General features: G+C 29.1%; 2 protein-coding genes across 2 annotated transcripts in view; one reads left to right on the top strand and one right to left on the bottom strand.

Annotated features, from left to right (window-relative positions):
* Positions 1-373: 373 nt before the first annotated feature.
* On the bottom strand, positions 374-2660 carry LOC106644485 (uncharacterized). The gene is made up of 5 exons (XM_014360008.2): positions 2476-2660; positions 1142-1220; positions 940-1031; positions 752-854; positions 374-680 (listed from the first exon to the last, which is right to left on the bottom strand). Exons 1-5 carry the CDS (start codon positions 2524-2526, stop codon positions 583-585), a joined length of 423 nt encoding a protein of 140 aa, XP_014215494.2. The 5' UTR covers positions 2527-2660; the 3' UTR covers positions 374-582.
* A 3311-nt stretch (positions 2661-5971) lies between these two features.
* Positions 5972-11456, top strand: part of LOC106644480 (uncharacterized) — a 49230-nt gene continuing 43745 nt past the window's right edge. The window contains exons 1-7 of the mRNA XM_023391721.2: positions 5972-5989; positions 6107-6230; positions 6565-6711; positions 6889-7064; positions 7134-7340; positions 8775-8996; positions 9968-10160. Coding sequence (XP_023247489.2) covers positions 5972-5989; positions 6107-6230; positions 6565-6711; positions 6889-7064; positions 7134-7340; positions 8775-8996; positions 9968-10160 — 1087 coding nt within the window. The remainder of the gene's footprint in view (positions 5990-6106; positions 6231-6564; positions 6712-6888; positions 7065-7133; positions 7341-8774; positions 8997-9967; positions 10161-11456) is intronic.

Here is an 11456-nt window from a genome sequence, read left to right as displayed (position 1 = left end):
GAGTTGTGTTACAGGTATATCAGTACCGTTATATACTTTTATCGTCTTATTGAACAGATGTACCAGCAACCTTAATCGTCAAATTCTCATTTTTTATCGAATCAGCTGTTTAAAAGTATTTAAATCCTGGAACACAACTTCATCGTGTTTTAGCTATCAAATCCACCACCGAATTTCGAATTTTACTCCACTAACAGTAATAGTAAGAGAATTGACCTATGTATATGAGATCGTGTCACAATTCATTACTTCACTACTCTGAAGATTAAAAAATCTTTCTTTAAAATTGATTGAAAAAAAAAATCTACGCTGATTTCTAATGGTTTAACAATACTAAATTACTCTTTATTAGTACACTCAATTGACAAAAGTATAAACCTCATAAATTAACTTTTATTGGCAATTAGTAATAGAAAAAATTCATGTTGTGCTTATTCCACCTTCATTACATTTATAGTTAATAGTACATTGAATGATGAAAGTATTTATAAAAATTATTTAATAATATCCAAAAGTACAATACGTCAGTTGGCATGAAAAATATAGTACCTATGTCGAAAATTCTTCAATTGTGAGTAGTCATTAGGCCTTGGGATTACGTGCGATGCCCATAACTATCTGGTTATTTTTGATAAAGCAACTCATGATTTTTCTGGCGGTCTCTCCACTGTTACTACCTCCTGTAAGTTTTTGTTTCATTAGTGAAATTTGTTCAACAGAAAAGTTAGTGTAACAACTTCAATAAACTTACTTTCAGTTTTGCATTGATTAGCCACGTCTACGAATACGTTTGGGACATCGGAAGGAATCCCGTATGATTGAATGTTTTGGTTGACGGATCCACTGTTATCCATCTGAACAGTAAAAATTATATAATTTTTTTACAAGCTAGGTCCATACAAAACAAAAATATCATTTATTGTAGCATTTGATACTCACTACATTAAATTTTTCCATCATACACTTTGCAAACTCCTTCATTTGATCATTTTCTGGTATTTCTTGAGTTAGCCTTACTTGTTCGATTTCCGCTAATTCAAACAATACATTTATAAAATTAACATTTTTAAGCACAGTTTAATCAAAACTACGAATATTATTTTGTGTTATACCACTCTTTTGATCAACATGTGAAACTTACAATAACTAGCTCTGCTTCTTTCGATGCACTCGTCTTCGTTTCTGTGCAAAATGTCATCGAGTGTGCCAGCAAACATACCCTGTAATATTATTTTTCAAAGAAATCATTTGAATACCATTAGGTAGCCTAAAAAGTAACTATTATGGAAAAAAATCAACGACAAAATAATATTTGTTAGACTCCAGTAACGATTAGACATCGTTTGTACTTAAAAACTTATGTGGCTGCATATTTTTTTGCTATCTCTACAACTTTAGTATTGAGTTCATCTGCGAGTTAAAAACAACACCAAAACAAGTACATCTAACGAACTAGAGAGAAATGCATGTAGATATTTTTGAAATAAGAAATGGACTTGTACACAAATAAAAATGGAAAAGATACATTATTTTATGTGCAAAATACTGCAAAAGTCAAATACATTACTCAAACATTACGGCGGAATGACACGTAGATGTAGACAAAATTTTAAAAGCCGTTTATAGAAATGCTATGGTTTTTGAAACTCAATAAATTTAATGAGAAAATCACGAATTATGTTTTAAGACTTATAGCTACAGTACCCGCAAATAGCAAAGTGGAAAGAGAACTACATACTACATCACAAACCTATAACAATAGCTCACGGAAAAAAAATACAAATATCGTTTAGGATGGATGAATGAAAAGACAAGAAACAAAAAATGTTTACTCATCGTAATAGATGAATTTACTGCATGTGTAAGTACATAATGATTATATGCAACAAATACTATGGCACTAAAAAAACAAATAATACGTGTTATTCATTTATTAACGCATATTAAAGTATATTTTGTTAAGTCAGGCAGATGACGTACATTATAAAACTTACAGCAAAATGATTAAAGAGATTAAGGGACTGTAGGCAAATGTCTCCCTAAGATCATTATTGCTCAAATATTAGAGTATAAAGTAGATTCCTAGCGGTTACCATGATCCATAAACAATACTTTTTAGTTTTTTTAATAATGTCCATCCACAGACGTAATATAACTCTACGGTGACTTTGTTCTTAAAGTAAATCAATACATTAAGTATGTGGTTGAGAGACAGGGACTAAATTTGATCAATTCCAAATAGTTATTGGCCTTGGAGCAGTCAGCGTTAATTAAGTTAATGAATGGTCTTATAATATTACTTTTACGTATGGAAATTAAAGCTTGTTGGTTTATTATAAATAATAATCAAACAAAAATTCTACACTATTACTGGGACCCGTAGAACTTTTTTGTGAAATTTTGTATGCCTACACAAAAACTTTTGATTCACAATTTTAATTTAATAATATAAAATGTAGATGATCATTGACTTACAAAAACAGCTGGTAAGAATATGAGCAGGAAACCAAGTAAAAAGACTTTCATTTCGATACCCAACAGCTACTACTTTACTTAGCTCAACGTGCCAACTAGTGTTTTAAAAATATTAAATGCTTATTGCTTTTATAGTTTCAGCAGATACGTCAAACAGCTTAATGAGATAATCTATAAACTTTCCACTCACAATTGGCTAGAAAGAATATGATATCTAGAGTGGAACTACAAAGACAAAGAAGGTACTATTCCATATCGCTGACGACAGAGTCGTATTTAGCTGAGTTCGCAGAGAAACACGATAAAGTTTCTGGTAAGCGATATTAACGTACTTTTATGCGTACATACATGCATGCACACATATGTATACGCAAGCGCCCATGTGTGTGTGTGGGTGTCTGTGTGTAAGAGAGGATATTCAAATTTAATGCTGAAATTTTATTATAATGAATGTAATCTGTTGTATTTTTTTTAACGTGACCTACTGTTATGAGGTTGTAATGTAGTTTTCTTTGCACTTCGCTATTTGCGGTTAATGCAGCTATAAATTTTAGAACATAATTCGTGATCTTCTTATTAGATTTATTGAGTTTCAGAAAATATAGCATTTCTATACACAGCCTTTCAAATTTTGTCTACATCTATGTGACATTCTGCCGTAATGTTTGAGTAATGTATTTGACTTTTGCAGTAATTTTCACATAAAATAATGTGATTTTTCCATTTTTATTTGTGTACAAGCCAATTTCTTATTTCAAAAATATCTACATGCATTTCTCTCTAGTTCGTTAGATGTACTTATTTTGGTATTGTTTTTAACTCGCAGCTGAACTCAATACCAAAGAAAAGTTTGTAGGGATAGCAAAAAAATATGCGGCCACATAATTTTTTAAGTACAAACGACATCTAACCGTCACTGGGGTCTAACAAAGCAGTTTTGTCGATTTCTCCGCCGTTTTTGCAGAACACTTTTTTATGTTTCTGGAAATTGTAGAAAAACTTCTAAAACCTTTTTCTCCAAGTTTTGATCATAGCTGTGTGTAATTAATGCTTACAATTTAATTCCTGAAAAAAGTTTCCAAGACTATTAGATGCCCTCTAATAATGTAAAAAAAATTCAGATTTAAAAGCTTTATTTTGTACGTGTTTTGAAACGCTATTAACTACTGTCTTAGATTTTTTTTTTTTTTTTTTAATTTTTTTATATTCAAAAAAAATTTTATGCATTTGAAGTCGTAACTAACCTGTTTCACAAACATTTTCCCTTTTTTTTCTCTAAGGTTGCGTAGAAATTTGATTTCCAAAAATATGCTCAAACATATATAAATATATATTACTTTTCCTATAATTATCCCGTAGAAAAGTGGACATGTTTGTATGTATATTAAGTAATTGTATGCTCTTTGCCGACATTATGTCCTTAGCATAATAAAATGTATCTCTCTCTCTTGCACATAAGGTAAAAAACCCATCGCCACTAACAATTCAAACTTTTCTTGAATTTGAAGTATGTTATACATTAAATTTTTTATGTCATTGAACAATTTTGGAGGGTAATGTACAAGTACTAGTTTTTGAAGTATTTGAGAATAAAATATGTTTTTTAACATGGGCTGCGATAAGGTACAGCAATAACAGCTTTAAACACATATGCAACAAATCAAACTATTTTTATAAAAAATAGAGTACGAATCTTCCAAGTTTTTACTTTATTTTAGTCCTTTCCAATCATGGTGGTTTGGTACGAAATGAAAATCAGTTTATTAATTAATATTTTCCCATTACGAACAGCATAACCTATAAGACTGTCATCATACGATAGAGGACGCACTTTACTCGCTTGATTAACTCGGTCCACGGATTTTCTGCCTTAACCTTTACTTTCTCCCACTTCTCTGTCAATTTACACAAATCGATAGCCTCTCTCATACTGACAAAGTGACGAAAAAAAAGAAGGTTGCACAACCCTCGTATCTTACAATCCCCTTACTTTCCATCCCCCGTATATTTCTATCAAGTTATGACATAAAAAGTAGTAAAATTACCAAATTTATGGTACAAAATATTTAATAATAAATTTATTTAAATCAAAACAACTTTAGCGGAGGATTATTTTGGCAACTTGCGTATACTTCAAAATTTAATTATTTACCTACTTATTTTATTTGATTTTCACAAATGTCTAATTTTTTATTAGTACTTTGTTCTAAAATTGTTGCCAGTAATACAGTTTTATTAGTTCTGTAATTTTGCTAGAATCTCAAAACCTTGTAAAAAAATGTGCGACAGTTAGATCTGACATAACTGATAGATTATGATAAAAGATTACAACTCAGTAGGTTATTTCGATCGAACTGGATCTCATACTCAAAAGTCTATTTTTACTACGCAATCGATTTCAATGAGAGAGATATCTTGGTAATTATCAAGGAGAATCATAAAAAAATATCCAGTGCGCGCAGCTAACTGGAAGGTACTGTTCATGGAAAAATGTGTTAAAAAATGTGTCGAATAATTTGGCAGTGTATGTTGGTTGGGAGAAGAGGGCTAGTGCTACAATATCTTCGAAACAAATTTTTATGGAATTCCTTACTCTGTAACGGCTCCTTTAACTACAATTACACTCCATTTTTTTAACTGGAATTTCCGACAAAATAGGGGCAGTGACCTTCAGAGCGAAAAATTTTTAAATAACAAGTACGCAGACGAATCAAAACATTTCGAAGGCTTATTAGAACAAACAAAATAACTAACTTAATATTCTAGTGATATAACAGATCCCACAGATCTAAGAAATTTTTTCCTCAAATTTTGTTTTGTTTCAAATTCATGTAACTCATAGAGCAAAAAAAAATTTGCTTTTAATGCGCTCATAAAAAAATAATATTTACACTACAAAACTTTAGAGAAAAAGATCATCTCCAAGTTAGTGACTGATTTAATACCATTTTAAGTTAGCTGTTTTTTAATTGTTCAGTGTACTGCTCCCTTTACAGAGCAATCAATCTACCTAATTTAAACGTTTAAACATCAAACACAAACTGGTTTAAAACAATCTTCAAAAGTAATGAAATTTTATATGTGCCTGAAGAAATTGTAACAAACACATACTTACTATAAGACATGGATAATTTTAAAGTCCTTCATAAAGTCTAACGAAAGCCATAGTACTCGCATTTCATAAACGTACACAAAAACATGTAACCAATTATTAAAAATTTAAGTCAGCGATTGTCAACAACATGAATGATCTATTATTGCGGAGGAAGAAAAATGATTAAATATTAATAAGATATTTTATTGAAACTCAACTGTGTAGTAAGTTACGATTCTACGGAGAAAGGAAAACCAAGCAACAAAAGTTATTCCATTGTTTTTTTTTTTTTTTTCGTTTAGTATTTGGTTCAAAATTACAGTTATCATGCTATTTTAATACAATCAATTTTGTTTGAAATTTACTGTTATAGAAAGTTCAAGATTAAATTTAAGAACAATCATGTCAAACAATACGAAGGTACGATGCTGTTCAGAAACCAACAGTTTTAAAATATGTTTTAACTGAATATTATAACCTTACACTATAACACATGCAATAGCTTGCTGAATTGTAACTGATAACGTGATTTTTCAGGAACTGAGCGCATGTGGTGTTTGGAGAGCATGCAACAAAATTCGAGCTGCCGTAGGACGGATTCATATTAATTTTTGGGACTATTTTATACCTCTTGATACTCAGAACATTAACTTGATATCAGGTGGGAAAATATTACTTTTACGATTTTACTTTATCATCTCATCGACATGTTCAAGCTGTACTCAATACATATGTTAAGATTACTTATTTACTATGTAATGAAACAAATTATTATTTAAACCTATTTTAAAAATGAACTGTTTGAATTTTGTGTTTTGATCTTATTGTTTGAGATTAAAGACAAAAGCCAATGACTCCATGGCTACTTTTCCTCAGTCACTAAAGTAATAAAACATATTTTAACTTTCTTATAAAACAAAATGTCTTGCATAAAACATCGTATTATACATTTTACTTCTATCTTACAATAGCTTTAGACAATATTATTCTTTCAGAATCTTGTTTTATCAATGTTTTGTCGGGGCCCTTGGGAATTTTAATTGGACTTTCAAACCAAGAAGTTTGCGAAATCGCTGACTATTTTCGCACTCAAGATGGCCGGATTTCTTATACGCAATTCTGTACTACTATACACGAAAACAGTAAGAATTTACAAACAATAACTATTGGTTAAGTTACTACTACTACAATTTTTAACTAAACTTTCAATTAATCAATACTAATATAAGTAAAAAAGTATCGGACGTTTCAAAAATTTAGTATTAAACAGGAGAAGCGTTTACTTTTATTATAAACCATATTGTCTTATGTAAATTAAGATCCCGATTTTGCTGATTTTCTTCAAATCAGTGGGCAAGAATGGGAAGACCCACTTCAAACTAATTGTCTCAGTCCTTCCGAGCAAAGAAGATTAGAAATCGTAATAACAAACATAGTGTCTCTTATCAATCGACGGAAACTCTCATTACGTCCTTATTTTCAAGATTATGAACTGGTATTCAAACTTTAAGTTACACAAGATAATCTGCATTTGTTAACACTTTTTATTTTCGTTAATTAATAGATATCAAAAAATTGTGGAGTGGTGACGTTTGCTCATTTTGCAAGAGTTTTACACTTCTTGAATATTACTTTGGCCCCTGAAGAAATGAATTTACTTTTAAAAAAATTTGCAAAAGATAGTTATACAGTAAACTATGTTGCCTTTATACAAGTTGTTGAAGAAATTCAGGCCTTTTTTGAGAAAAAAGGTCTTTTTGACAAAGGAGGAGTGAGTACTTATATATTTAAAAATTAAAATTAATAAATTTTTTTCAACAATTTTTTTTACTAACTACATAATATAGAAACTCAAAAAATATTTAATTAGAAAAATAAAACAATTTGCCAATTTGTAATAACGTTCACCCTCTTCAATAGTTAATCATTAATATCGTTCGAAATAATGCAAGTTGGAGTATAATACAGTCCTTGTTTTTAACTAATTAATGATTACCTTTTAAATATCACTTTAGGATAAAACTAAACATATTTTTTTCACAAAAATAAAAGAAAAAACATGTATTATAAGAATGGGCCCAGCTCCTAAAAAACAACTAGTGCGTGGTCAAAATCTATAACAATTAATTACTTTTGGTTAAAAAACTATTTTTACAATACCATTACTTTCCATTCTTAATTACTTGGAAAAACTCATTTTATTTTAACTTTTGAACTTCCATCCAATTTTAACTATACAAGACTAGTTATACTTCTCTAACGATTTCAGAAGTGGTGTTGCCTGAAATTTAGTAAAAAAATTAGCGCTTAAAAAGTTTGGTAAGATTTTATTTTAGCTTAATAAATAACCCATAACTGGAATCGTTTGAGTAGTAATAGAAAATTTTTTGAGACCCAGTTACAGAAGATGGATGAAATAATTTATTTAGTAATATTCTTTATCAATTGTGTCAGATGTTGTTCACGCATTTGTTTTAAAACTTTAGTACTTCAATAAAATTATTGAACCAACAAAACTTTATTATTGGAAACAATTATACAACAAAGTAATAACAACAAATTAATCTCTTGTTAAAATCAAAAATAATACAACAGCAAATTATTGAATTTCCATGAATGAGAGTCACCAACACAATCACCTCTAAAATGTTTTTGATTTTACCGAATTTGTATTAAACATTTATATCATAAATTTGACAATGCTTCTATTATTTTTTGTCGTAACTTAATACTTTTTTAATTTTTTAGTTAAAAAAATTTTTTTTTCGAGAAAAAACAGAAAAAACTCTTAATATGTGTTATGTATACGACTTCTCATAAATGTAAACTGTCATATTTGAATTTTAAAAGCAACAAACTGGTTTAACGTAAGGTTTTTTTACATTTTTAAGCCATTAGGCCAATAAGTAGGGACGAAAATTGATATTATGTTACATCTATGACTTTGATTGCACACCAAAGTCTTCAGCAAAATTTTAAATGTATTCATACAAAATTAAGCAAATAATAAATCAAAATTTTAAACATTACGTAATATTGCTAAAAATCGTTTCTTAAAAAATGTTAAAGAGTATATTCTAATACTTCATCTTTAATTACTCAAATTCTTTATTGTTAATTATGTATCAAAACTGTTTTGTTTGAATTTGACAGTCTAATCAAAATTGTGTTTTATTTAATAAATGTATTTGTTACGAATTTCTAGAATTTATTAGAAAATTTTCCCGGAAGAATAATATCAGTTAAATTACCAAAATTACCGCGGCCAGAAGTCGGTAAAATAAGGACAGCTTGCGTATTTCCACAGCAACTTCATTTCTTACCAATCGACAGAAGTTCAAAAAGATTACGCAGTATTCACGAAGTTATGTTAAGGATCCAAGATCATGTTTACAAAAATCATATTCGAGTGGCCATGTACTTTCAGGTTATGTTGTTGACAAAGCTTTGAAGTATTAGGGCTTACAAACTGAAAGTAAAATTCATCTAACGTAAATAAAGTTTAAAATAACATTTGCAAACAAGATGTCTCTCTTTGGTAGTCTTAATGCAAATTACCTCCTGTAGATGATCGGCAAGCTTTATTTGTAGAGAAAATAAAAAATTTACTATTTTTTTTTTTAATAAGAATGACCAATGGTCACATTAAAATTTAGTATACTTCGAATTGTTGAATCTGTTACGAAACAATCGCTTTGGAATGTGAAAATTAAAATTAAAATCATTTTAACACATTAATTTTAACGTTTTAGCATGCCTATGAAAAAGTATTAGTAAGTGAAACTGAGAAACGTTACTGTTTCGTGAGTCATCTACAATGTATAATTCGACATTAAAAAATTATAGAAATTTAACTTTTGCTCACAGAAGCGGTGCTATTGTATATATAACTGAGAAAAAAATTTCGTCAATTCAAATAAATACATTTTTCGAGCCATCATTTTTCTAAATTTGACCGTAATGTTGAGCACACAAAATCCATAACAATTAATGTGCGCAACAACATGAATGCTACATTTGTGTTATTTTGGATCCTTGGTACTAGTACGTATTTTATTTTACTTTCATGTTGTAAGCCTTACACGATTATATTTTAAGTAAGTATGAAGTAATGTGTTTTGAATATTCTAGACTATGATGGGTAATTTATTTTATATCTACAGTAAGTATGTCATTGAGAAAAAAAAAAAATTTGCTTATTCATATCCTTTTATTTTTACAGTACTAATTAATAATATTATTAATATTAGTAGGAGGTTTTTTGCTAGAAGTGTTTTGTAAAGATAGCTTTGCACATTATTGTATGTTAAAACCAAAACAGTCAATTAATTCATTTATAATAGGAAGGAATACATCACCTTTTTCAGCAAAATAAACTTTTATTTACTTTAATTTTAGGATTTTGACACATTTAATGTTGGAAGAATATCTGAGCATCAGTTCCGTAGAGGTTTAGATGCCCTCTGTGATTCTGCTCTTGGTAAACTTTATATATCCAATGATGAAATACAAAATTTAATAAGCTTTTATAAAGACCCGAATGAGATGGAGAGAGTATGTTGGAGGACTTTTGAAGATGATGTTGAACAAGGTCAGTAATCAAAGGTGTTTGGTATAGTGGTTGGATAATAATTCATGAGTCCCCGTAAAAAGATTGAGTGTCACGAGAAATCATAGAATACATCTCTTATGGCACAGTATATGTTTTTGACTAAAAGGGTTATGTACGACTACCCTATAAATCATCTTTAGTTTCATTTCAATTGCTGTACACCGTTTCTAGATCACGAATATTTTACTGTATACATCAACTACATATATATCTCTCATCCTTTACACTATTCAATCAATTGTATGTGACTATTATGTTAATGTAGAAGTAGATGCTCGTAAACATTCTTATTATGTAACAAAATGTAATAATGCAAACAATTTGTGATTAAATTTAAATTTTTTATTGTGAAAATACGAGATCAAGACGTGTCAATAGTTATACTACCAACTAGTTATAAACAATTTTTAATGATACTACCAAAAAATCTACAACCATAACGCAAAACAATTTATAAGTGGTTATATTTTTTGACATTTCTGTACATGGGTTGCAAAAAAATGTCAGCAAAATTTAGTTTTCTTTAAATAGTGGCGTACGGTTAATATTTTTATTAGTACCATCGAAATCACGAAAATATAGAATTTTACATTATTTCGTGGGGTGCTGGCAGGGCGCTCGCATAGCTGGTCTTGGCAGTGCGGGGTGGCTAGTATATTTTAAAGCTTATACATGATACATGAATCATATTTTTTGAGGCATTAAAATGTCATAATGGTATAAAAATCTTTTTTTTTCAATCAATACATAATACCAACAAAACAAAGTTACAAAATGTGATTAAAAAAAAATTTATTTTTTGCTACTTTTTCTTTCGGAAAGGACCAACAAATAAAATAGCATAACTCGATACTAATTTTACATTGTTAATATTTGCCATTAAAAATATCTAATATTAACAGCAATCGAATACAGTCGCATTTATAAAAACGTCAAACTTACATAAGCGGTCTTAACCAACGACACCTGTACCTAATGAATGATTCACAATAGCTCTACAGTTTTTTAATCAGATTTAAAGACACTTATTTCTATGTTATCTTCAAATTGAATAAGTTTTGTTAATTGTCATTCGAATATTTGGTAAAACATGTTGTGGGGTCACAGTAGGTTCAGTGTCGATGACTTAAACTTTTACTTATAGTGGATTCAATTTTAACGTATCCAATCACAATTTACTTCGTACAAATATGTACTTGATATTAAAACGAATGATTAGATGTTCTTCGTGTACCAAAAAATTATTTTCCAATTATCTGGAAAACTTTTCTGAAT

This window comes from Copidosoma floridanum, unplaced genomic scaffold (genome assembly GCF_036245765.1).
Source record: "Copidosoma floridanum isolate Cflo_tuat_1 unplaced genomic scaffold, Cflo_Japanese_pri ptg000013l, whole genome shotgun sequence".
Taxonomy (NCBI): Eukaryota; Metazoa; Arthropoda; class Insecta; order Hymenoptera; family Encyrtidae; genus Copidosoma; species Copidosoma floridanum.
Note: the sequence above shows the minus strand (reverse complement) of the source record. Positions and strands in the feature narration are given on the sequence as shown.

What these genes read in the sequence shown, in the direction of transcription:
- LOC106644485 (XM_014360008.2), bottom strand. Translation starts at nt 2,526, where the DNA reads ATGAAAGTCTTTTTACTTGGTTTCCTGCTCATATTCTTACCAGCTGTT. An exon ending in TATTCTTACCAGCTGTTTTT is followed by an intron (nt 1,221 to 2,475) that starts GTAAGTCAATGA and finishes ATAATATTACAG; the next exon opens with GGTATGTTTGCTGGCACACT. An exon ending in AAGAAGCAGAGCTAGTTATT is followed by an intron (nt 1,032 to 1,141) that starts GTAAGTTTCACA and finishes TGTTTGAATTAG; the next exon opens with CGGAAATCGAACAAGTAAGG.